Source organism: Cyprinodon variegatus, unplaced genomic scaffold (assembly GCF_000732505.1).
Source record: "Cyprinodon variegatus isolate N-32 unplaced genomic scaffold, C_variegatus-1.0 Scaffold508, whole genome shotgun sequence".
Lineage (NCBI taxonomy): Eukaryota > Metazoa > Chordata > Actinopteri > Cyprinodontiformes > Cyprinodontidae > Cyprinodon > Cyprinodon variegatus.
Genome location: NW_015150961.1, coordinates 266,173 through 292,935, shown reverse-complemented (window position 1 = coordinate 292,935; position 26,763 = coordinate 266,173). Strand labels below are relative to the sequence as shown.

Below are 26,763 nucleotides of genomic sequence, written 5' to 3'. Positions count from 1 at the left end.
AATGTTACTAAATGTTGTAATCAGATTTTATGAATGCAATACCATGAGACAGTAAATGTGTTAAAAAAAAAAACAAACAAACAAAAAGCATTTGGATATAAAAACTTATGACAATTTAAAATATAAAATATGTTGGAACCCTGTTATTTGTCACATTTGAGAAAAGATGTAATGGAAAAATATATTCATTTATCTCATCCTCGTTCAGCAGGTCAGATTCCTCATCTGTCCTTATACTTTCTTTATCCTGCTGTTTATCAGATACATTAAATTGGACACTTTCATTGGTTATTATTGCATATAGATACTTGGACAACTGTAGCATTTATCCTTGGTTTTCTTTTATTTTACTTTGTAGTTGGCTTTAAATGTCATTTTTCTCTTTCCAGGCTTTCTTCTGAAGCTACTGGCCTTGCAGCCAACTGACATGGAGGATTTTCATCAGCATCTACTTTAACCCCTGCCCCGACTTTTTACCAAGAGGTCCCTTATTGAACTTAATGCAAAAACCAAGTACTATAAATCAACAGCTTTCTCCTGCATTGGTTAGACATCTACTTCAGTTGTAATTACACCATAATGCTATTGGTATTTTATTTATTTATTATGTTTTAAATTCTGTTTGCATATAGTTTTCAAAGATCTTCTTCTGTTGTATTTTTCCTCTTGTTTTGCTGTATATCTGTAAGATCTTCTTGATAAACTGTAAGTATCATGTTTTAGAAAAATCTGAAAAGCATAAATAAGATTTTTCTTACATCAGATTTTTCTTAGAAAATAAAAAAAATAGAAAAAAAACACAATAACATAATAGATGGACTGTTCTTTCCCCTCTTTTTAAATATTTATTTTTATTTAATATACAGTTCCTTGTATAAGTAGAATTCATTAATATTTGGCATTTGCTGTTTGAAGCTGTACTTCCTGAATGAGGCATTGTGGGTCTAACGGGTTTTGGTGTGTAATAAGGAGCTGAATATGTATGCAGGAAAAACAATACAATTTTTAAGTCTGAAGGTGATTTGTTTAGTGCGGGTTAACGGATCTTATTAAGCTATATCATGTCTCACTTCTAACTTGCTCAGTAATCGTTTTTTGTGTCATTCCTGTGTTATCATCTGGTTTTGTATATTTTTTTTTTCTTTTGTTAATCTGGACTTTTGGAGCATTACATTGATTTGATATAAGGTTGGTGGACCTTGATCCCCAGGAGTCATCCTGGACACAAAGTTTTTCTTTTCTCAGAAATAACTAAGACCATAGTTGTGGTGTCGATAACATTGAAATATTTGTTTTAAATAGAGAAAATATTTTTTTTAACTGCTGGGCTGGGGAATGCTGCAAGGGGCAAAACTAAAGACATAATTGTCTTTATAAGTATATTAAGCTGAAGTATTAAATTATAATTAACTAGAAGGAGAACTATAGAATTAACACTAGTTTCCTGCTATCCTTTTTTGCCTGGGTCAGATTTTATTTTTTTTATTCTTTGCAGGATGAAGAAACTCACGTTTTTTGTGCACGTTTTCAAACTATTGTAGATCTGGGTGCAATTAAATTGTTGAAGAATTGAAATGCAAAAATAAAAGATGTGAAATGCTTAAACAATGCTTGGTCATTCTTCTTATTGTGTGGATCACAATAAATTTAGAACATCAATATATCAATAATTCAGCTCATTGAAGCATATATTTTGGATTTAGACAGAAAAATGTATCTCATGCATTCATTAAATGTTTATAACAAAAAAAACTAAACATTTAGCTTCTATTATATTTGTAGTACAGAAACTGTTGTGCCCTGCACCGTAATGATTAACACTGCTGGTCTCAGCTGTCCAGCAGAGCTACTGATACCTTCAACTGGGAGATTAGGTTTTAAATGATTATAAATAACTGGCTGTTCATTGTTCTGTACTCAGTCATATAAGTGGAAAAAAGAGGTGGCACATGCAACAGTTTTTCTGGAGCCATGTCTTTAGAATACATTGGCCTTTTTGTTTATGTACCTGCAAATATATGAATGATTCCTGAATCTTTGTTGATTTTATGGCGGTATTGATTTCATTTTAAGGCAAACCATGAACTGTGTGGTCAAAAGTTCATATTGTAGTTTAATACCATGATATGACAAAAGTGCTCTTTCGGCCAGCAACCTCACATGTATTTAATCCATAGGTAGACTTATGAAGAGGAAGGTGAGGTAGAATCCCCAAATAATTACTCATAGTAAAACAATATTTTGTGTAAAAGGCGACCTTATTCTTAAGAAAAAGAGGATAATGTATTATTTAATATTATAAAACATTTAGACAAAATTTTAAAGACAAAAACATATACAAATAACTGCAAAATATCAATATCAGGCAGAAGATAAACTCTTCCACATCAAATGATTAAAAAAAAAAAAAAGCTGTAAACGGGAACAAGTCAAATCCTGTTAACATCATGGGAAAAGAAGTGAAGAAGTATAAATACCTTGTTGTTCACCTTGAAAGAAAAATAGACTGGAGACGCAGCTATGGAGCTGTCTGCAAGAAGGGACAGAGCAGATTGTACTTCCTAAGGAAGTTTAGGTCCTTCAGCATTTGCAATAATATGCTACATGTCTTCTATTGTTTGTTGTGGAGAGTGTGACCTTTTCTCCCATCATCTGCTGGGGTAACAGTATCAAAGCTAATGACTTATAAGCTCAACAAGCTATTAAAGACGCCCGTCTCTGTTCTAGGAACTCCTCAAGAACTTCTGGGGATTATTTTATAAAGAAGAAGTCTTCATAAAGTGAAGAACATTGTGGACAACAGTGAGCATCCTCTTCAGAAGATTTTTAAACAATTTATCTTCAGTAAGAAGCTTCTCCAGATCAGGTGCAAGACAGACCGTTACAGAAGAACCTTCCTCTACAGCTATTAACCTACAAAAACTCATTGAAAAAAGCTACTGCAACATTTAATTTACCTTTGAGATTAATAAAGTGTTTTTGAATTGAATTTTCGGATGAGTTGTTAGGAACTCTTTAATATCTATAGAAAGAGTTGTTAGACCCTAAAATACGTAGGTGTTAAATATAATAGACATGTCTACTTTTGCATTAATTAATTAATTAATTAATCAGAGGTAATTTTTCCTATTCATAATATAGTATATATCATTTTATTGTTTATTTGTCTCCCTTAGAAGTCAGATCAGTTGAAGAACAGATCCCTTTTGTCAGGATATAAGAAATTATTTGTATTGCTGAGTCAAAGGGTTTGGAGAAAATAATGGGAAGATGCAGGGCTGCCCATAAATATATAATGTCCTATATAGGTAATAATAATAATGCAGTTGCTCTTCTTAAGGGCCTGGCTTGATGAAGGATACACAGCAGCTTTTAAGGTATACTCCTAAATATATAACATCTGTTGTCAGTGTATCAACCTTCCAGACACCTCAAGTCTTCTAGTTCAAGCCTACTCTGTTCACCCAGAACTAGAACCAAGCATGGAGAAGCAGCTTTTAGTTCATTTGCTTAACTTATCTGGAAAAGACTCCAAGAAATACTGTAAAAGTGCAGAAAGTCTGAGTTACTTTGTTTTGAACAGCCTTTGTTGATTTTTAAAATCTTAATTGAGGTATCATTAGTTAGGTTTAGTTAATTTTCATGACTTTTTTTTTTTACTTAGCTTTTGGTCCAACTCTTTTATTTGCTTTTATAACCTGCTTTTATCATGTTTTTATCTTTATTTTCTTTACATTTTACTGTTTAATTTACGTAAAGCACTTTGAATTGTCATTGCACTGAATTGTGCTATACAGATAAATTTGCTTTGCCTTGTATGACTGTTTTGTTTTATACCGACATGCGATTTAAATCTCTTCAGCTATGTATTTAAGTGCTACTTTTTTTTCTTTCCTTTTATTTGGTGCAGTCAGCTGTTCTTTTTATAATCTTGCTTGATTCTTGTAAAGTGTCTGAGTTTTTAGAAAGTGCTATAAAATGTCTTATTAACATTATTTTCATTATTGCTATATTTAAATTATGTTTAGATTCAAGACCTGTTTAACAGTTGTTTACTATAATAGTAATCACTATGATATAAATATTTATTGCTCTAGGCAAAAAAAAATGGAATAAACCCAGAGGCATAAGCTCCTTTAAAGGACAATAGCTTACATCACAAAACACTTTCCCCCCATTAGTCTTATTTTACATTTCAAGTTTGTGAGAAATTGAATATCAATTGAAAATCCTAGCTGTAACTAGAGTGGCCACAGTATGAAACCCATCATGAGAATGAAATGATATAAATGCTTAATAAAAGTGGTGTGTGTAATTATTTTATACTTGAGTTAGATTGTTGAACTAAATCACTGAAATAAATAAAGTTTTCAACATGCAATCTACATGTTTTTTTCTGAAGGGTAAATTCACAATACAAGAAAAGACACTGCAACATTTATGACATGCTTAAAGTCATTGAAAATAATTTATTTCTCGTTCAGCTGTCTCACGTGACACAGCAACAGCACAAACTGTAGCTATAATATGTCCCCTTATTTTTCAAGTTCACACATTTGTTTTCAACCAATACATTATTTACTCTTGCTCATTAAATTCCATTTTTGATATAATTTCTATGGTACAGGTACAATGTGCAATGCTGTATAAAAACAAGATGAATACTTAAACCCAACGGATACTTACTTTTTCTAGAAACCACTATTAGGAAGTGCTCTACTCTTTATTTAGCTACTCCTGCATTTATCTTAAAGGGTCAAAGGAACGGTTGAGTTTAAGTCTAAGGAGGCCTATGATTCATTACAAAAAAGAATCACCTCTAAATTTACCTCACAATGATCTTTATAAAGATTTTACTGAGTAAAACTGTGACGTCTTTTAATGTTGCTTTCATGAAAACTGCAAATAAAGGGAAACGTTCAGGCTTGGAAGTGTTTGTGCACCCTGCCAAGGTGATAAGCCCTTTGCTAACCCTGTAGTCGCAAATAAATACAAAGCCCAATTTTTTTAAATAAAACCTCGGAGGGGTTTTCATACATTAACAATTGGCTGCACAGAACTACAAAAAGTAACACAATTTGAGCAAGATTAAAAAAGCAAAAGGTGCCTCTAGTGAAAATTTCAGTCTTGGTGCAGTTCAGTAAAAAAAAAAGAAACAATATATGAACATATGGAGTTGGAGACTATTGTCACTAACTCTGTAAACAGTGTTTGTTTAATTTAGTTCACTTTGCAACAAAATCTGTTTATCAGAACCATACGCATTAGTTAGCATTACCAGCTAACACTATGGATTATAATAGATGCAAATGGATTTTTACCAATGAGGAATAACTGTTGAAAATTGTTTAAATAAATATTTTTTAAATATAATATTGCATGAACAAAGTAAAGGTTCATTCACAATTTTCAAAATTTTAACAAGTGTTCAACACATACTTTTCTAGGACCATCTCTACCCCTAAAACCATACCAAATTTGAGGATTTTCCCTATTTTTCTATTTTATTGTAGCTGGGACTAAGTATTAAAGAACATATGCAGCTATTTTATGGTATAATAATCACTTACAAACCCCCAAGGTTATATTTTCAAAATTAATCAGAAATTAAATTAACTGACTGAAAATCAGTGTCAACGTGCAAATGGTAAATTGTGCGATAATACTAGCTTAATATTATCCCCCCCCAAGTGTATGTTTTGTACACTTGTAAAGAGGATGTAAACTGTGAATGATCCCTTAGATTTCATTGTATTATTGATCAGCAAGAACAAAGTGCAGTGCTGAAAAGGCTTGACTTGTTTCGTTTGTCTTCAGACCACAAACCAAAGACTTAAGTTTGCAGAAAATGCATTGTAATGATATTGGTATAAATTTAATAATTATTCCTCACTCAAAAAGATAAAATTTTAATTTATGAATGTGGAGAGTAAGGTCAAAGTGCAGAACTAAAAGGTTTAGGATTTAGCCCAATAGCACTTCAATAATGATTAATAGCATTAATTATTGCTACATTTTGTGATGTAGTAAATGTTACAACCAGATTTTAGCAACGGAGGAAATTGAAAAAAGTTCATATTTCTTGTTTTAACATATCAAGTTTCAATTATTCATTTATGGACACATTTTATTATATAAAGGTATAGGTTTATAAAAAGCTAATTCAGTTAGCATTGGCAGATAGCACCAAGTGTGTTTTTATTAGAATGGGGAGACATTGTTGTAGGGGGAATTTAAAATAAAACTTTAATAAGATTTAAAAAAAATTAAAAAGAAACTTCCATTTCCCTGAATATGATATCTTTTATGATGCTCAGTAGGCTAAACAAACTTTAGTTAGCATAAGCAGCTAGCACAGGTGCGGAGTGATTGCATTACAAGAACATTCGTTGGAAAATAAAGATATATCTGCTTACTGTACCATATTTTAGGGCAGAAAAATACAATAATTCTTTTGCAAATTTCTTAAGTAGAAGAGAATGTTTTTTGCTTGAGAATTTTGACTTAAAGTTACCGTATTGAAATCGGGAACACCAGATTCTGTGCAGTCATTTTACACTTGTAGTGCCTAACTAGTCAACCAGGTCAAGTTAAAAAAGGTAGAGGTGCAATATAAGTGATCCCTAAATTCTTCCTTTTTCTAGCTGATTTACTTATAAAAACATTATGTGTCATAAATGAGTTTAAAACTCAATAAGAGTTCAATAATTATGTGTCACCTACTCAAATTCCATTTTATCCATCATGATCAGTGTTTTCATGATATTTAATTCATTGTTTTTTTTAGTCATTTGTGATGCTGACATTTATTAAACAAAAAGTTAGGTTAGGTAACTAAATTAAGACTTTCAGGATTAAAAAAGTGTAAACTTTCACAAAATAGAAAACAGACACATTCAAACATAAATTATACACATGTAGTCATGCATTTGTTCACTGGGCTGCATACAGTTTAGTCTTACATTTTATCTTACATATAAAATAAAGTTAAACATTTCTTGTGGTACATACTGTATATTTACATTATTTCTCATTAGTATTTGATGCATTAGAGTGTGGAGAATCATGGAGGATGCTCCCAGAGTGAGGGTTAAAGTGTTTTAAGGACTACTTTAGAGAGTGTAGTATCTTCTTGTGCGTGTGTGCACATCTAACGATGGGTTTTTGCTGAACTGGCATAGTGCCTAAGGTTAACGTGGTAACTATTTTCCCTTAAAACGACCCTACTTAACATAAATTACATTTAACTGAGGTCACAAGCTGCCAAAATACAGTATCTGATTATATCTGTAATGTTATGTCAAATGTCCTATACAATCCAATACAGGTTTGCCTGCCAACATTTATGAGACACCATAAGCCTACTTGTCATTGTCTGAGTGTTTTATTAGTTGTGGTCCTTCATGGCAACAGTAATGTACTGCACTGACAGATTGGTGTACGCCTGTGATGGTTGCTCGTTGTAAGCTGGCTGAAGGTCCTTGTTTAGGACTGACGATCTAGGGTGGATGTCCAGTGTTGGGCGTCTGTGGAGACACCTGATAGGGTTGGGATGGCGACACCCACGCTCCGGCACTAGGGGGTCGACTTGGCTCTCCACTGCCTGACTGATCCAGTTCAGCACTGTCACAGTCAGAATCGTCGCACAAGACGCGGCTCTGACGAAAAACAGGGCAGAAAATGTGTCACATACAGAATTGGTGTGAAAGTGTTATAAGAAAAGTATCTTAAAATTATGAACAAAAGACATTATTCCAGAGATGACAATGTGGGAAATGCAATTCCAGAAAGTAAAAACTTTAGACAGAGATTAGTTCAAACCATTTGCATTTTCAGCTTCCTAATATAAACAGGGGGTCCAACTGAATATACCCAGTTGTAGCCTCTAATTCTTCTTCCTTTTGCGAGATCAACAGTAAAAACACTATCGTGGTTGAAAAAGGATGAATCAAAACATCCTACAGCCTGACGGACGTCATAACAGGACTTTACCGTATGTGGATGATCTTTGTCAAATCTGGGACTACAGCTGACCAGAAATAAAACTTTAGTAACACCAATGGCTGTAGTTCTCATTATTAAATCTAAAACATATAAAGGTGTGTAGATTTGCATGTGACACATGGAGTACACATAAGTAAATCTATTTTTTTTGTCAAATTCCATGAGGTGGGCTGTGCTTATATCTCCTGTCACATAAAGAACTGTGGGAATCAATATAGCTCCAAAGGACCAGATGTGAGCCTCAAAAGGTACCCATGCTAAGTTAACTATTGTTGGAAGTATCCTGCTCCCTTTATTCCACCATCTTCCTCACTGCCAGCACTACTTGGACAGTATGCATCATGGTTACCACTGATACACTTTCACTTTGGTTTAAGAGTCTTTACCAATTAGCATTTTAAGGGCCAAACCCAGGGACCAATCACCTAGTTAAGTGAACAACATGAGGAAAACGGCTTTTACATGCTGGACCCATAATGTCCACCTCTGCAGATATCTGTACACTTCTGGGAACAAAAAGGTATATAGATTTACATATTATTTTTTGTGCTATTTTCTAATATGAGTTTTTTTTTATTTGTCTGGATTATCCCAATTTAAATGAATGACTTTAGCAAACTCTTCTTCTTATTTGGCACTGCACAAGAAAGAGCAATGCAATTGAATAGCTTAATTATTGTAGAAAAGCTCCCTATAAAAGACTTTATGGAAATTATAACATCACATCATCAGATATTGACACACTAACTTTAGTTATCTGTTTCAAGACTCTAAAATAAAAAATACAAAAAACAGAGTCAAAGTGACTTATTTACCATGTTAAATAAATGAATGCTTTTATGGAGTAATTATTGACGTTTGTATCTTGAAATGAACACAAATGAAAGTAAATATTACTAATTTCACCTATTTAACCTTGATAAATAGACATAACAATTATTTGAAAAAGGATTCTGTTAAATATGTTTTGTAATCATCCATCCATCCATTTTCCATCATGCTTTATCCCAGCTGGGCAGCTGGGGTCGCGAGGGGTGCTGGTGCCTATCTACAGCAGTCCACGTGGGAGAGGTCTGCTACACCCTGGACAGCTCGCCAATCCATCGCAGGGCAACACAGAGACAAACAGGACAAACAACCATTGACGCACACACTCACTCCTAAGGAGAATTTAGAGAGGCCAGTTAACCTAACAGTCATGTTTTTGGACTGTGGGAAAAAGCCAGAGTAACCGGAGAGAACCCACGCATGCACAGGGAGAACATGCAATCTTCATGCAGAAAGATCCCAGGCCGAAAATCTAACCCAGAACCTTCCTGCAAGGCAGCAGTGCAACCCACTGTTCCACTGAGCAGCCTGTTTTGTAATCATGTTAAAGTAAATATAAAGGCAATGCAATATTTAGAATATGATGTACTCCAATTGCAACCACACAAGAATATGTTCTGCAGGGAAGAGTTTTCAGCTAAACTTCATGGTGTAGGTCATTTCTCAATTCTAGAAACAGTCAAGTAGCTTTATCTTTTGCTTCTCTTGCATGTGCTTAGATCACAGGCATTTCTTCTTCAACTGGAAACTTACTAAACTATTTTTTACCTCTCAAACTTCTTCACATTTTCCCTGAAGAGTTTGACTTAGGCTGTTCTAATGTTTTCTCCTTAGCCATTCCATTGGGACTCTGCTGGTAAGCTTCAGGTTGCTATTCTGCAGGAAGGTGAACTTTTGCTGTGGTCTATAGTCTAATATGGCCATAAAGTTTTCTTTACACCTGTCCCCGTGTTTAGCTCCATTCCTCATCCCATCAACTCTGGCCAATTTTCATGTCCTTTGTGAAAAAAAGCAGCCTGAGAGCATGATGCTGCCACCACCACTTTACATCATGTTGATGGTGTGTTCAGGCTTTGAACACCCTTTTAAGGAGAAACTGCTTTCTCCTAGAAAAGATGTTTCTGCCACACATTGCCTTTACTTGGAGAATAATCTGAACAAGGTGACTTTAGACTTTTTCTTTCATATTTGGAAGAATGTTGGTCTTTTAGCTCCTTTCACTTGTGAGATGTTTAAAGCTTGGCTCTTTGTTTTTTTATACCCAGTGTTGCTTTAATATTCTCCATAACCTTTTCCCTGACCTGTCTGCTCTGTTTCCTATTCTTCCTGAACCCGTTCATTCTCTAATGATCACAAACAAATCCCAGAAGTCTCCACAGAACAGCTGGATTTATGATAAAATAATTTTATAAAGGCAATTGGTTCCACTTCACTTTTTACTCAGATACCCCAGTGGATCAGAGTAAAGGAGAAGACTATGCAAGATTATTACATGTTTAACTCATTGCACCCCTGCATTGCTTTGCATCTGGAAGCATCTTTCCAGAAAACCAACAAGTTAGCTTTGGCATCTCCCATAAATTCTTTCTGGTGTGCTGTCCAATACGACTGGATTCATTTTAGAGGTTGGAGGACAGGGGGTTGTTGTATCGCCTTGCACCTGTCCCTATATCCTTCTAATCGTAATTGTCAGATCAAAAAGGAAAAGTAGTTTGCAATAAGTCTTTAATTTTGAGAAGGGTATAATGAATTGCAATTATTTTTTTTATCCACCTTAATTTTATCTTTTTAAAATATTTGATGTGTTTCTTGTGTTTTTATTTGTGAAATATGAATGTGTGTGTGAAAGGTGTACTACTATTGCACAAAAATTGCCCATACTGGGACAAATAAGAGCTACTGAACTGAACTGAGCATCTGTAAATATAAATGTACTCTTTGATAGAAGTGGCATTAAGTTGGTGAAAACTCACAATCTACAGCAGCTTCTTCTTACGTTGTTTGTTGGTAAAATTATGCATTGCGAATGATGATCATTTGTAAAAAAAAAAAATAAAAAAAATAGAAAAATGTTCTCTGACCAACCAACAGTTTTTCCCTTTCTTTACGCTGTAACATTGTCTGTAATTACGAAAAGGAAAAGAATATGTTCTCCATTCATTAAAAAAAAAAGAGTATTACTGTATGCGTCTGGGGTTTCTGGATAAGGTAACAAAGATTTCTGACTAACAAGGCATTAACCCATTACCATCATGACCATGAATGGTTTTGAGAATTTGAATTACCCATATACATGAAGTTAGTGTTTGTGCCTCCAAGTCGCCTGATTATTTTAATTTCAACAAAGAAACCAGAGAAAGTCATTTCTCTGCTTTTCTGTCTGCATCTTTTCCATTAACCCTGATATTTAACTGCCTTTGGAACTGAGAAAAATAAATCCATTCTGTTTTGCTCAGGCCAGTAGATACATTTTTATTGATCGTTCCAAAGCATAGAGAACAAAGAGGTGACCACTCTTCCTTTGATATAGCACCAAAACTCTGGAACAAATGACATTTAAAAATTGAACAACTGGAATCACTTACTGTAATTAAATCTTCTTTTAAAACACTGTTTACCTTTAAGGCTTTTAACCCAGGTTTAGATGATGACCTTTGTAGTTTTATATTTTTTTTTAAATCTCCCTGCTCTATATTTGATATTTTTATGTATTATTTTTTCTAGTCTGTACTCTGTTAAGTTTAAAATTATTAACTCTTGCATGTGTAAAGCACTTTAGCCTGCTGATATGCATCTTAAAGTGCTAAATAAGTAACCACTTTTGCTCCTCTTATTAAACCGGCATGATACCTTAGATAACCTGCAAGACATCAGCTAATTGCACAAGCAAATATTTGTTTTCACAAGCAGTTTAGCACTTCTATATTGGGATCTTAGTAGATCTGGCCCTGTGTGTAATATTACTTCCTTTTCGAAGCAATTTGCTATTTTTTTGTTTGTCTATCTAATAGAATCCCTATAGAACTACACTCAGGCCTTTGCTGCAACAAGGTATAAATCCGACTGATTTGTGTCATTGTTGACGACATACAGTTGTTTTTATTTTTTGCTTTCTATTTTCAGTTGGTTGTGTTGTTTTTTCTTCTTTCTGAAAGAACAATACAAAATGACATATTCAAACCACTGTGGGTTTTCTTTTACCTCATTAGGATTCTGCCCGGCGTCCAGCTGAGGTTTGCTTTGGCCCGGAGCACCATCCCTCTCCGACAGACCGTCAGACGTCTGTGCAGGATCAGTGTTGTCTGCCGGGATCTCCGACCCCTGGGAGAGGAGGTCATCACTACGGTCGTCCAACCTGTCGTCTGTGTTTGTGCTGACCACGTCAGGCGTGCCGCTGTGAGAGTGGTCAGTGGTGTGGCCCTCCTCACCGTCTGATACCGAGAGGTTTTCTGAGCTGAAGGTAGAAACCGACTGGCACTTGGTGATGCTAGTTGGACGGCTGTAGTGAAGCAAAAGTGGAAAATGATTCTTATTCTTTAAATAAATCTATGAAATGTCAGACATGGAGGAAGGTTTTAGAAAAATGTTCCACTCATTGGCATCTCTGAGCATGGGGTCAGAGCTTTCTACCTTTACAGTTTTATTTTAACAATATTTTAAAATTAGGCCTTTGATTTTTTTTAGTTTTAGCTGAATTCAGATAGGATCACAATTTCCCTCTGCTATATCTCATTGGCTTTTTGGCTAACTTAATATATTAAATTATTAACCTTTGCTCTTTTTTTTTTTTTTTTTCTGTGCCACCATGAAAGTAACCCTTGCTCCACCCTGGCCTCCCAGTAGATTTGATCAAGAAACGTCACTTTTTCCAGTAACATACGACAGCAAGTTACTCACCGTCTCCGTGGCAACTCAACCTCACTGTCAACTTCACCCTCCTCCTCTTCTGATGACACCCCACGCCTCTGTAGGAAAAAAAAATGAAAAATGGAAAGTGCATAAATGAGAAAAAGCTCAGGCGGCTGTTGAGGGACATGAACGGTTACTCAGTCCTGTACCTGCTTGCGTGTGATAGCTGCCCTGTACAGAATGGCTGAAGGTGTGAGGTGCTGGGTCCCAATCCCCCCTGAAGCCCCCCGAGGTATCCTTACAGAGCTGGCTCCCTCATCCTTATCCTCCCCGTCATGAGGAAGCCGAGGAGATCCCAGGGATCCTCTTCCAGCTGCCGCTCCTCTCCCACATGGTGAGTCTGGGCTACTGGAGAATGGGAATGATGCAGCATCCTCGCTGGGAGTGTCACTTCGTGGGGGGGTTTCTGTGAGATCATCCAGACCTGTTGCCCCTCCCTCGGACCCCCCTAACCCAGCAGAGGCGCTGAGGCTGCCCCCTCTTTCCAGCCCACTCACTGAGGATTCCCTTTTCCCCTGGCTCTCCGCCTCCAGTGTGGTGCAGATGAGGTCAGGGCTGGAGGAGGACAGCTGCCTCTGCTGCTGCTCGTGGCTGAGACCCCGCAGGGCTGCTGCTGGTTCCAGGAGCTGCTTAGAGTTGTTGGTGGCATTTTTTGCCTGCGCTGCTGTTTCCCTGTTAGAGGAGGACTGGTTTGCCTTAAGACCAGCTAGGTCTCCACTGCTGCCTTTACCAGGCTTGCGATGGCGGGTTTTTACTCTCCGAGACCGGCTGGGAGAAGTGGAGCTCCTGTTTGGGCAGGCTGGGATAGTGACTTGCATCACAGAAGAATCCATTTTAGGAAGAATTACCTCTGACTTCAGGATGTCTGGCCTAGAAAAGGGGAATTTAATAGTCACCACCTGTTCTCCATTTGCCAAATGAACATTTATTTATTTCAGAATTAATCTGTCATTTAATACGGACAGGAGTTAAACCTTATACCTCTTGCTGGAGGGCAGTTTTTGTGGGACATTTCTTTTTTTGATTAGCTTGTCCATAGAGTTGGAAGAGCTGCTTTGTCTGGAACTGTGGTGCTTGAACAAACCGGGATACTTTTTATCCAAAGACTGCTCTCTCCTAAAAGAAAGAAAAAGAAACAATATAACTCCAAAACGCTGAAACCCATAATCTTGTAATATGCTCCACTTTTGAACATCCTTTAAAGACCTTATTTATACCTCTGCAACTCTTTCTCTTTCAGCTCCAGCTGCAGCATCACAGCACTGAGCTCCATGTAAAGGTTATTGGCCCTCTCCAGTTTCCTCTCATAGTGTTCACGGATGTCCAAGGCATGCCTGAAAAAAGAAAGAAGTTGTTAATGTCATTGTAAATCCCTATGAAAGAATCCAGACCCTCTTTAAGAGACATGCAATCAAGGCACTTATTTAATCTGCTGGGGCAAAAAAAGGAAGGGTAACAAAAATTGAAATGGAAGGTAGAGGCTTCACGCATTCATATTTTACAGTGATTTTAAAAGTATTATTACCGCTTGAATTTGTTTTAATTTTGTCAAGTTGTAAGCAGAAAATTCTGCATTTTAATGTTTTTCTAATCTTCTAATCTGAAAAGTGGGATTTTGATTGGCATTCAGGCCCTCTGTGTCAACATTCATCCATCTTCTCCCGCTTATTCCGCCAGGGGGCCGCTGGCAGTCTATAGGCGAGAGGCAGGGTACACCCAGGATGCCAACGACACAGAGACACATTTAACCTAACAGTCATGTTTTTGCACTGTGGGAGAAGGCCTGAGTACCTGGAGAGAACACATGCTTGCATAGGGAGAACATGAAAACTCTATGCAGAAAGAATCCTGGCTGGGAATTTAACCCAGAACCTTCTTGCTGAAAGGCAAGACAGTGCGCTGTGCACCATTCTATATGTGGTTCGAGAACAATCTTGCTGCAGTCAGAGGTAAAAGTCTTCTGGTGTAGGTAGGTAGCAGGTATGCATGTTTGAATCATTTTGCCCATTCCTCTTTTTGTAAAATAGTGGAAGCTCTGTCAGACTGAAAGAAAGGTCTATGTGAGGATCAATTTTCAAGTTTTGCTGGATGGCCATGTCTTTGATCGAGCCTTACTAACACAGGAATATTATTCAATCAAATTCATTTTGTCTTCAAGGGAAGTAAACCTCGCTCCCAGTCTTAAGGCTTTTTCAGTTTCTTGCAGATTGTCTTCCATAACTGTACTTCATTTAGCGTCATCCTCCTTCCTGTCCACTTTAACCAGCCTTAGTGTTCCTGCTGATTAAAAAGATCCCTACACCAAGATACTACTACCACCACATATCACCGTGGGATAAGGTGCAGTAGTTGACGTAGCATCATTTGTCTATCCCTTTTTCCTATGTGACTGGAGCACCTTCTTGCACATATTGCTGCGTCCCTTGATCAAATCTATTCTTTTGTGGCTTTTTTAACAACTGATTTCTTCTTATATAAAACCTACATCTTCAATCTCTTTTAACAGTTGTCCTCTTAAACAACTGATTTCTGAATAAAACTTTCCTCTCCAATGTTTGGTAAGACAGCCATTTCATAGTAGTTTCTAGTAGGTGATGGTTGAATCAAAGAGGGCTCTGCTAGATATCACATATTCTAAGCTTAGGGCACTGTTTGATATCCTAAACCTGCTCTAAAACGCATACCCAACTGTATGCCTAAGGAACTGTATGGTGGTGCAGTTTGCAGCACTGTTACCTTGCAGATCCTCCATACGAGACTGACTTTTGCCCCATCTAAATCAGTCTGGTTAGGCTCAATAGTCTGTTTTAAAGAGACTGGACCAATTTTTCTGTATTCATAACAGTCAAGATTGAAGCTGCAAATGAAAAATGTTTTAATGATGCCCTTTATTATGTCCAAAAGAGTTATATCATTAAAATCTTAACAGTGGGCTGCTGTCAGAGCTTTTCTTTTAAAAAATATGCTTTTGCATCAATTACTTTGTTATCTGATTAGTTTTAAACTGTTTTCACTGAATTTGTTGGTCTCATCAGATAGGGCTTAACCTCCTCCCTTCCTGTCTGGTATCCTATTGTAGAAGGTGTGAGGCAGTCTGGGTGCACAGGCTGAGATGTACACCAGCCTCCCATGACCCTCACAGACACATGCTAGAGGATGATGATGACTGTAAGTTTACCAGCATTTTGGCAGAGCCTGCTGTATTAATTTGACAACTATAAATAAACTTGTAACAAACTAACCTCAGCTCCTCCCTGCGGCGGTTAATCAGTTCCTCGTCGAGCCGATGGAGACAAGTTCCCTCGGATTTAATCTTCTCAAAGTGCTGTTTCACCTCCTCTCTCCATTCAGCCTGATGAGAGCACATTTCTGTTCACCAACTCTGAGCTCCCACTCCCTCTGATGTGTGGCATTTCATTTAACTGATTACTTTGTGAGCTTAAGTGTGTGCCTTTGCCTACTTTTGTACATGAACATACAGTGTATTTTTAATTAATTGACAGTAATCAAAATATTGTGCAAAACAATATGTCTTGCCTTTGTAAATAATTTTGTCAAGAATAGAAAATACAGTAGAAAGGTTGGGATGGATGGATGGATGGATGGATGGATGGATGGATGGATGGATGGATGGATGGATGGATGGATGGATGGATGGATGGATGTTAAGAGGGATTGACTGATTAACTTTTTGGTGCTTATCTCCAATTTTTAAATTAGTTGTTAATCTTAATGGAAATTGAACTATGATTTAAGGAAACAGGAAAGAATTTTTTTTTCTTTTTCTAGTTACATTATAGAGAGGGAAATACAGTGTGTGAGTTAAAGGCACACAGTGTAATTTGTGGCCACAAGCGGGTCGTCTAGCTCCCCTAGTGGGCATAAGCTAATATATTTGCAAATGTCTTTAACTACATATATACGAAACAGAAAATGTCCCATTATAGCTCCTAAGAAGAAACATCATTTTTATCAGTACAGAATGGTAAAATGTAACAACATATTGAACATGTAGTTTTTTCCATCCCATCTGACTCAGTCAGCTAATGTACTTAAATGCTGTGCAAAAATTAACAGCCATTACATATTTGTATAGTTTTAAAACATATACTTTTGGTTATTTGTTTATTGAATAAAATCACAAATGGAAGCTGTGTCCCTAAAGAAACTATAAAACAAAATCCTTAAAATATCAAAGATTAATATAGCATTGATGGTTCATTATTCGGTGTATATAAACTTTAAGCCGGAACAACAACAACAACTTTCATGCATAATTAAAAGCAATTATAAACACAATTAGCATTAAAGCAGCCATACCTGAGACTTAAAGTATGTCTCCTGTGGGGTGGAGAGTACATCAGCTGAGGCTATATCCAGATGAAGGAGGATCTGTCGGAAAGAAGGCCTATTTCTGGGCTTACAGTTCCTGAAAATCCAAAACAGGAAACACAGCTGTGTACACTCTCCATACAAAGTAAAATCAATAAAGTCTTCAAAACTACACACTAACACCTCCCTGTGCAGCATCTCACAGAAACTGTCTCCACAACTCTCATCATTAAAATCCTCTGCACTGCTTTTCGTCTGCAGGCTCTACTCACCAGCACTGTCTGAGGAGGATCTTGAAGCCATCCGGGCAGCTCTCAGGGATGGGCAGCTGCAGGCTGTTATTTCCCACGCCCCAGATGATGGCAGAAGAATCTACATCTTTGTATGGAATCTCCCCAGTAAGCATCTCCCACAGTACCACACCAAAGGACCTTTAAGTTGAACCAAGATAAACTGCAGAAGTAAATACACTTACAAGATTTAAGTAACTTTATTACATAATTTTAATACAAACCTATTAAATAAACCTTACCCAATGCATACTTTTTTTATTTAGAATAAATAATTGTCATATTTATATATGAAATGAAATGAAAATGAAAAAGGTTTACTTACTCGAAATGAATAATAATTATTGTATTTATTTTAAGTGTAGAGAGTTTAATAGTCTTAAATGAATAATAATCAGGTTACTTTTGTGCAATTCAAACAATAAACTTCAGGTATTTGCACTAAATATACAAATTTGTATTTATTTAAAAAAAGAATACTTAATTAAATCTAAAAAAAAAACTAAAAATGTATGTATCTAAAACATAAACGATATTATACAATTGCATATGGATCATGTAAGGTTTATTTAATAGATTTGAGTTAAAATTATCTAAAAAAAAAAAAAAAAGGGAATTCGTTATATGATGTCTTTACATAAATCTTAAAATTTGAGTGAAATATATCCATGAGTATAATAATAATAATAATAATAATAATAATAATAATAATAATAATAATAATAATAATAATAATAATAATAATAATAGTGATAATAATTTGCTATTTTAGTATTAATAGAAAGAAAAAGTACCAGATATCCACTTTTTCTGACACTGGTTCATTCCGAATGACTTCAGGAGCCATCCAGGCCACCGTGCCGGCAAACGACATCTTAGTGCTCTTGTCACTGAGCTCCTTAGAGGTCCCAAAGTCAGAAATCTTCACCATGTCATCATGTGTGATCAGCATGCTAGAAATAAAAAGCGGAAATAATTAGCAAAACGTATCTCTGTAAGCCCTCTTTTCCAAGCGGACAGAGCCCGGTCTTACTTTGGGGATTTGAGGTCTCGGTGGATGATTTTGTGGAGATGTAAATAGTTCATGCCCCCTGCGATGCCCATGGACCATTCAACCAGGAGGCAAGGGGTGATTTTACGGCCCGCCCTCAGCACCTCATACAGTTGGCCTTGGGCACAGTATTCCATCAGGATACAGTAGCACGGAGCCTGGGTGCACACACCTCTGGAAGGAAGGATGCCATTCAGACAAAAATACAGATGGACACAAAAAAGAGGAACAATCAGGGTAGATGACTTAAAGGCTGTCACAGGAGCAGTTTCCTTACTTGAAAGTGATGATATTTGGGTGCTTCAGTTTGCGCAGGTGTTTGATCTCAGTTTCCTTGATGTCCCGTACTTTCTTTACAGCTACCTCTTCTCCATGCAGCTTTCCAAGGAAGACAGCCCCCTGTGCCCCGCTGCCCACCCACTGCAGGTCAGAAATTTCCTCAAAGGGAACCTCCCAGGACTCTAAATACCAACAAACAAAAGAGCACAATTATACAATGCTATATTTTTAGTAGTGTTCTTGATATACCTCCTAATAGTGCCTTCAAAACATTGTCATACAACATGAAACATTTCCAATTTTATCATGATACAAAACCGAATCTAGAAAAATATATTTTCTGGTATTCTATTTTAAACCTCAATACAAGATAGCACAAACTTTTAATGTGGATGGAGAATGTGTAATGTTTTTTTTTTTTTATTATTTTTATCTTTTGCTAATGAAATCTTAAGAGTATGCTGTGAATGTTTGTTCAGGCCTGCTTGCTTTGATACCCTTGCATTAAAATCAGGCTAGTTTAAATTATACCATAGATTTTGAGGATTTTTTTCATTCACTTTAAATTTTAAAAAGCATTAGTAATCTTCTTTATACTTTACAATTTACACTTTACAATTTTCGGATATGGGATATCAGATAAATGTCCAGTACAATACACTGAGATTTGTGGTTGAAACATGACACGATGTGATAGGATTAAAGAGGTCTGGACACCTGTGCAAGCCATTGCAGAGAGCATAAGCACTTGTCAGCATGGAGAAAGTGAACTAAGTAGGGTGGATAAGTAAGAAAATTACACATCTAAATACCTCAGGACAAACTGTATCACAACAAGCAGATTTAAGGATAAAAAAAAAAAATGGATCATCAGCAGTTTATCAAGCAAGCCATTGCGTTTATGTCCTCAGTAAAAAATGGGGGAAAGAAACCCAACAATTCACTCATAGTTTAATCTGTCTGTCATCTGTCAAACTGACATTGCTTAAATGACTGTGAAGGCTCAGTCGGTAAAGACAGACAAGCCTGGGAGAGCAAAGGAGACATGCAATCAATTCTTCATGAGGTCCACTGAATGGCTGAGATCTCTTGGGAGCAGCAGCTGCAGAGGGTGATGATGCACATGGTGCCCCCAGTTCCCCCTCTCCACCTGACCAGCTGTGACGTTCACTGAGCTGGCTGACGCGCACCAAAAACACAGATACCCCTCCAGATGGATGAAGTAAAACTAGTAAGCACTGAGCGATGTTAGTTTTCTAATACGATGAAGATAATCAAGTAGTGTTCTAATTTTCTAATTTCAGTAGCTATCTTTTCTACTCTGCATTTTTACTTTATCTATACATTTCAGGGCTACATATTCCACATTTTAGCTTTACAATATTTCACTCAGCCGTGGCTGATAAAATACAAGAAAAAATAAACCCCACATCAAATCCTTCAATATAGAAAAAAAAGTAGTCACCACTGTAAGTGGCTTCATTTAACTGCTTTCAATAAGTGAAAGATAAACTAGTTCACACTTTGTTTGTTTTTTTTTTTTAAGTTCAGACTTCATTCTTCCTGCTTAGTAGTAAAATTCAAGGTTTCACGATTTAAAGCATGTCATCCAGGTCCTCAGGCAGGCATCACAATGTTCACTTTCTTTGAACAGTCAACATAATATTTGACCATACGTTTTAGAGATAAATAACAGGTTTGATGGTAACTGTTTGCAGAGTTTTAGGGGATTTCTGCTATGGATTCAAATATTGCTCACTATCTTTCTACATATTGAAACCAGCCTCTCTTGAAACAAGCCCTGCATTGTTTAAAATGTGTGATTTTGGTTTCTTTGTGATCTCCAGGATTTATCTTTCTAAGTGATTTTTGAAAAGGGTTCAAACCAGAGAAGATACACCATTGGTCCTTGATCCCTTTATTTATGAATAATAAATATCATTGTGGTTCACTGAACTACCGAAGTAATATAAATGACTGTATAAAGCTTTTCTGACTGGTAAATTTCAATGACTTTGATTTCTCAGCTGTAAATCATTGAAGATCTGATAACAACAGGTTCATTTTTAGATTTCGTAAATATTAGATTTACTTTTTCATAATATTTTAGTTTAAACATTTGAAAAGAAGTAGGCAAAAAGGGAACCTTTTGCTAAATTCCTTAAAAATTAGAATTAAAGTGTTTTCTTATGTGGAAGTTGTAATTTTGCCAATATAGAACTTCAGACATATTTGAAATACTCTATTATAAATCAAAATTTAAAGATCTTTTAATATGTTTAACCTTGAATGTAGACATTTCTAGTTATAAAAGGGATGTCCTGATTTGATATTTTCTTTATAAAACCGATATCACAGCTTTCAGTACGGACCGATAACAAGATTATTGCGATACAATATAAGCATTAATCATACATTCTTTTTTACCCATTTTTAGTGTGGAATGTTAAAGAGGTCTTGATCAAGCGATTTTTAGTCAAACAGAGAACAATAGTCAACAACAACAGAACAACTGACCGATTTATTATTAACATAATAAATCATAAACAACATAAAATTTAAGCAGATGGAAGCAGAGTACTTTTATAAGTTTGTTGATAAGTTTTAGATGTAGGTTGATATATCCCTATAGTTGTTATTTGGCTGGTACCGAACCAATTTCCAAACTAATGAATATTAAATAGGGACTTCCATATTGAGGAAGAAATGTAAAAAAAAGCCCTAGTAATCGTAGCATTTTGTCTTAAGTCATGGTGGTTCACTAACATGTTTGGTCTCTCTCTAATAAGCGGAAACTACCTTAGAAAATGCTTTAGCTACAGTTTTGCTTGGCAATATGATGTGTCAATTATGTTAATATGTCCTAAACGTAACTCCACTGAGTTCAGAGAGATTTAAAACTCATAACTCAAGAAACTCTGCCTGTCTGATTAAGAACAGAGGCGTGATCACCAATAAGCTTTAAGTGGAATTAAGGCAAAATTTCTCTAGTTTGTTGTAAAAATGTGCAAGAGTCCAATTGCTCACCATCACTTTTTTAGACAGTCTTTTTTTTATTTTGTGTATCTTCCAACTCTGAATCCTAACTGGAGAACCTCAAGGAATCTTAAAGGCCTGCACTATTACTGACAGCTGTTGGTTCAGGTGTGACGCCAGGGCAGACGTCTACACTGTTCAAACAGAAAAAACTAAGATGAAAGACCAGTTGGTTCCTTGATAATAAAAAACTTGTCTGATCCAAAGTAAAAAGCCCTACGCCTGGTTTTTAACTCCTCGATTTTCCTTTCATTCTCACAGTAATAAAGCTTCTAACTTGAAATTAGGCCACTAAGCTCAGTTTGTTTGACCTAAGGGCCAGTTAACTCTGTTTAGTTCAGATTTATTTAGAGTTGGAAAATTGAAATTAAACAATAAATTTCCCCTTTACAGTAATTTGTAAAAATAGCATTTATTCTTCTGATATTTATATATATTTTACCTGCTTTGATAAATAGGCCTTAGTTTATGAAACTTTTTATTTCATATTTGTTTACCTCAGTTATAATTTCCTATTGGTTTTCTCTTCACATTTCGGTTGAGGGTTTATCTTTTTGTCATAAATAAGCCTTAATCCTGAAAAATAATGTCATAATTCTTGGAATTATGACCTTATTTATCTAATGACATTATCTAATGTCATAATTCCAAGAATTATGACCTTATTTATCTACTGACATTATCTAATGTCATAATCCCAAGAATTATGACCTTTTTTATCTACTGACATTTTCTAATGTCATAATTCCAAGAATTATGACATTTTTTTAAATGAGTTTGAGATGGTGCAATTGGAAGGAAAGAATCAATCCTTCAGATTGCTTTTTAGATTTTAAGACTTGATTATATTTATAAATATAATGTACTATAAATTTCTGATGCCCAGCACAGATGCTGACAGAGCACAGGTGAATCATACCTTCATGATTATGTTTGTGTTCAGTGGAGTAAGCTTTTCCAATCATGGTCCAGACTGGTTTCAGGCAGCCAAAAAGTCCCTCCAAAAATCCTCCACTGCCTGACTGGAGCCTAATGTTCTCTGACTGGCTCCTAACAGCTCCGGCTTCTGGACTGTGGCCCGCTTCCGCCCCGCCACTGCCACCACACTGGCAGGCCTCATGTTCATGAAGTTTTAGCACGCTGTTGTCAAAGTGAGCTGTGCACCCATCACTGGGACTTGGGCTGCTGCCGCTCGGGGCTCCGTGTACAGTAGGTTCAATGGACAGTACGTTACGAAGCACACACTGTGTGGGGGTCAGGTCCGTTTCAGGGGTGCAGGCAGGGGTGTCTCCATCGAGTCTCCGATAAGGGGGTTCTGAGATTGGGGTGCTGAAGCCTGACAGGGAAGGGGAAGGGGCGCGGGGCTCATGGATACAGGTCCCACTCATCAGGGGTTTCCCCAACACAGCAGGTTAGGGAGGATGGATGAACAACAGGTGTGAAAAAAATCCTGGAGGGAAAGAAAAGAAACATATCAGAATGAGTTCCAAGCTTAAATTTACCATCAGCCAAAAATATACTGTTTAGTTTATCTTGTTTTTTTCCTCCAGAAACATTAATCTACCAAAAAAGTAAAGAAACTTGTCCAGTTACATACTTTCAACTGACAAAAAGAAAATGAGTAAACAAACTGCCAGAAAAAAACAACAACACTACCCTGCTGGAAAATGAAGTATGGTTATTCAGTGAAGGATTCCACAATGGAATATATTTTGCACTGAAAAAATATGGTTTAGTGTATATTTTGGCTGCTGAAACCGAAACTAGAACAGAAACTGAGTTTTTCAGCTGCTATGGTAAGCATTCTGCTAGACAAACTCTTTAGAACAGATTTTATGGAGTCAAGATTAAAAGAATCATCTTCAAAATTAGTGGTACAATTCTGTTTCTGTTTAACCACTCATAAACTGAATGCATTGGACATTTTTCAAATTTCTCCTTTAGTATGTTATTTCACAGAATCTTTTCCACCATTTAAACTTAACAACTTCTTTTCTTAATAAAAAATATTAATTGAATGTAGCCATATAATAGACTTCTTATAGCAACTTGTTGTGAAACGATTGCTCATGATCTGCTGACAAAGATATCAATACTAGTTAGGCCTGATCCTCTTTATAAATCACTCCCACATACTTTACTGCATGGACATGTTATTGAAATCCATAGTGTTCATAAAGGATGGATTTTATGGTTAACAACACAAAAAATGAAAAAATAAAATAAACTCAAATTTCAAAGAAAACCATCACTAACTAATAATGTCAGTTAAATGACAAACTATGTCTAAAGTGAGCTACTGGCCAGTATGTTTAATATTTACATTTTGGAGCTGTCCAGTGCTGAAATGAGTGCCATTATTGCATTTTGTGTTTTCTTCTTGAAAGTGCTGAATTCTTGATCTGAGTACCTACACAACCAAATTCGGTCTCATCTGAAAAAATAAATGGCCCAGTGGAACCACTACCAGAGAAGGACTATAAAGCAGAAACCCCTCTGAACATTATTGACAGTTGTTTTCATGGTAAACAGCAAGAAAGAATACAACTGTTTTAATCAAGGAAACTATTTTAAATGTAGCCAAACAGTAACAAAAGCTGCAAACAACATAATGCTCTATAGGTGACAAAATGCATCAAAAATGATGTACTGAAAAGTATGTTAGGTCGCTGTTTAAACCCCAGCTCCGTCAATCTCTGCCGTTGTGTCTTTGAGCAAGACACTTCTCCCCCATTGCCTGCAAATGGTCTTAAGGCACCTAAGTACTGCAGCCTTGCTTATGTCAGTGAATCCAAGAGCAGCTGGGGCTACAATGATATAATGTTTGCCTAGACATGGTGTTTAAGAGACAAAGCAAATGGATGATATCAAAATGTGCATCTGTTAAAAAGGTCCAGCCTAACTCTAACTGGGAATCTGATGCGACACTTGAAATTTAAGTTTCCTGGATGATCACCTTTAATCTCACTGCACATTTGCATTAAAGAAAAAAATAAATAAAGCAGTCAACCTAGAAACATATCCCCAAAACACCTACAGAATATTATGTTCTTTCTATTTGTGCTGGTTTATTACAACAAATCCCAATCAAATATATTCAAATGTGTGGCTTTATTTTTTTTTATTGGTATAAGCACTTTTTCAAGGAAGTGTAGTATATCCACATGTCTGTCTCTGTGAATGGGAACCCAGAACGACCCAGAGGAGTCATCACCAGAGGAAATGGGCTTTATGAATGAAGCCACCCGTGGACGGTTAGTTTCTTTCTCTCTTCAACACACCTGCTAGTCACCTGCCCCTTTGAGCAGCATCAGTGCGTGAGACACCACCAAGAGCAATGCACCCCAGTGAAGACCCATTGTGTGTGCTGAAGAATTGCATAACCGCCACATTGCGTATGCATGCACGTACAGCAGTGCAAGAGGGGCATGTGTGAGAAGAAACGAGAGCACATGTAGCAGAAAGCACATACCGTCCAACAGCCCTGTACTGCACCACTGCACAGGTAGAGCCGCTTCGTGAGAGGGAAACGAGGGCGCGAAAACCAATCTAACGGGTAAAAAACATCCAACGGGCCTGTGCGAGGCTGGGATACACACGCACACGCACGCACTCACGCAGGAAGATCAATCTTTAAATAACCGAGGATGTGATGATGACACTCAGCAGCATCATAGCCGACGCGCATGAATTGCAAGCCTACTATGATCCATGCCAAGTGAAACTGCCGCAGCGGCTGTAGGCTGTACGCGGACCCAGCGTTGGCACTATAACACTATTAGTGTATCTCACAATGTGCCTTTTTTTTTTCCATGAGTGCACAAGTATAATCTTTGAAGCTCTCATCGAGCATCATTGGTTTCTCTGAGGCACCGTGGTGCAGTGTGAGCGGCGTGAAGCCACAGCACCATTTAAACCCGCATGAACCGATAACTCATGAAATCAGCATTTAACCAGAACGCATGACATTCCCATACCTTTCTGCCTCGGTGGATGTCGCGTTGTCAAGTGAGAGGGTGGGCTCGGCTTTGTATTTGTCCGCCTCACTGAGCTGCTTGTTGTTTTCCTCCGTTCCACGCAGCCTTTCGGGTTCCCAGCGAGTTATTCCCACGAGTTTTTATTTTTATTTTCTTTTATTCTCACGTTACTAGGACGGATCCCAGCGGTAAACGATGTTATCAATAACCGGGGACCCATGCAACGTGAGGCGCGCTGGGTTTTTTGGGGGGAGGGGGGGAGGAGGAGGAGGAGAGGGAGCTGTCTCCTTCCCAGTGCTGAATTGACGTCACGGAAGTGAGAGCTGCGCCACAAGGGGGCGCTACTTTTTGAGGAATGTATCAGAAAGGTAGCATATTCAATGATTTTTTTTAATTTATTTTATGTTTAAGCTTCTGTTTATTGTTTTAGATCAACATAGTGCGCATTAATGCCTCATCCTCTCTATCTGCTGACGTTCCCTTCAGCAATACACGGTGTTGCACCCACAGTCATTTTTGCCTCCATCGATGAGGAGGAAAAATACTACATTATATCAAAAGTAGAAATCATGACAAACTATGAAAAGAAAGTGAACAGAGTCAGCCCCAAAAAGCTTATCATAAAAAAATTGAAGGGAAAAAAAGCTGAAAAAAGGAAGGAATAATAATACCATATTTATATATACTATATACTAATATAATAATACTTTTCCAACAAACATTCCATAAAGTATAAGAAAGAATATAAAGCAAAATTGTTTGTAAAGTAAAGGTAACACAGCTGGATGTTAAACAGAAAACATCAACAACATCTTTATTGTTATTATTTTAATGCATAAGGTGACCATAGTGCAGTGTAAGATAACATAAAAATACATACACATGTGGTTTCAGAAGATGAAGCAAAGGTTTCAAATTCTGAGATTATTGTTTTTATTTTTAGCTCAAAAGTATGTTTAAGTATGCCTTCACCATTACAGCCACAAAATACAAATAGGATAAGACCAGAGTACATTTTCCTTTCCACTAGGAAACAATAAAGATATCCACTTACCAA

At 36.6% G+C, this 26,763-nt stretch overlaps 2 protein-coding genes across 3 annotated transcripts in view; one reads left to right on the top strand and one right to left on the bottom strand.

Annotated features, from left to right (window-relative positions):
• Window positions 1-778, top strand: part of LOC107094832 (poly(rC)-binding protein 2-like) — a 10,773-nt gene extending 9,995 nt beyond the window's left edge. For both annotated transcript variants that reach the window (XM_015390692.1, XM_015390691.1), the window contains exon 13: window positions 390-778. In XM_015390692.1, coding sequence (XP_015246178.1) covers window positions 390-426 — 37 coding nt within the window. In that variant the 3' untranslated portion in view covers window positions 427-778. The remainder of the gene's footprint in view (window positions 1-389) is intronic.
• A 4,776-nt stretch (window positions 779-5,554) lies between these two features.
• LOC107094819 (mitogen-activated protein kinase kinase kinase 12-like) lies at window positions 5,555-25,948 on the bottom strand. Its single transcript, XM_015390671.1, has 14 exons — window positions 25,707-25,948; window positions 22,649-23,179; window positions 18,692-18,875; window positions 18,397-18,588; window positions 18,158-18,316; window positions 17,346-17,504; window positions 17,062-17,170; window positions 15,984-16,093; window positions 13,959-14,075; window positions 13,723-13,857; window positions 12,891-13,611; window positions 12,730-12,797; window positions 12,034-12,331; window positions 5,555-7,658 (listed from the first exon to the last, which is right to left on the bottom strand). The coding sequence occupies exons 2-14, from the start codon at window positions 23,115-23,117 to the stop codon at window positions 7,500-7,502; spliced, it is 2,880 nt and encodes a 959-aa protein (XP_015246157.1). The 5' UTR covers window positions 23,118-23,179; window positions 25,707-25,948; the 3' UTR covers window positions 5,555-7,499.
• Between the last annotated feature and the right edge of the window lie 815 nt (window positions 25,949-26,763).

What these genes read in the sequence shown, in the direction of transcription:
- LOC107094819 (XM_015390671.1), bottom strand. Translation starts at nt 23,117, where the DNA reads ATGAGTGGGACCTGTATCCATGAGCCCCGCGCCCCTTCCCCTTCCCTG. An exon ending in CGAGACCTCAAATCCCCAAA is followed by an intron (nt 18,317 to 18,396) that starts GTAAGACCGGGC and finishes TTTTATTTCTAG; the next exon opens with CATGCTGATCACACATGATG. An exon ending in ATCCTCCTCAGACAGTGCTG is followed by an intron (nt 17,171 to 17,345) that starts GTGAGTAGAGCC and finishes TTGGATTTTCAG; the next exon opens with GAACTGTAAGCCCAGAAATA.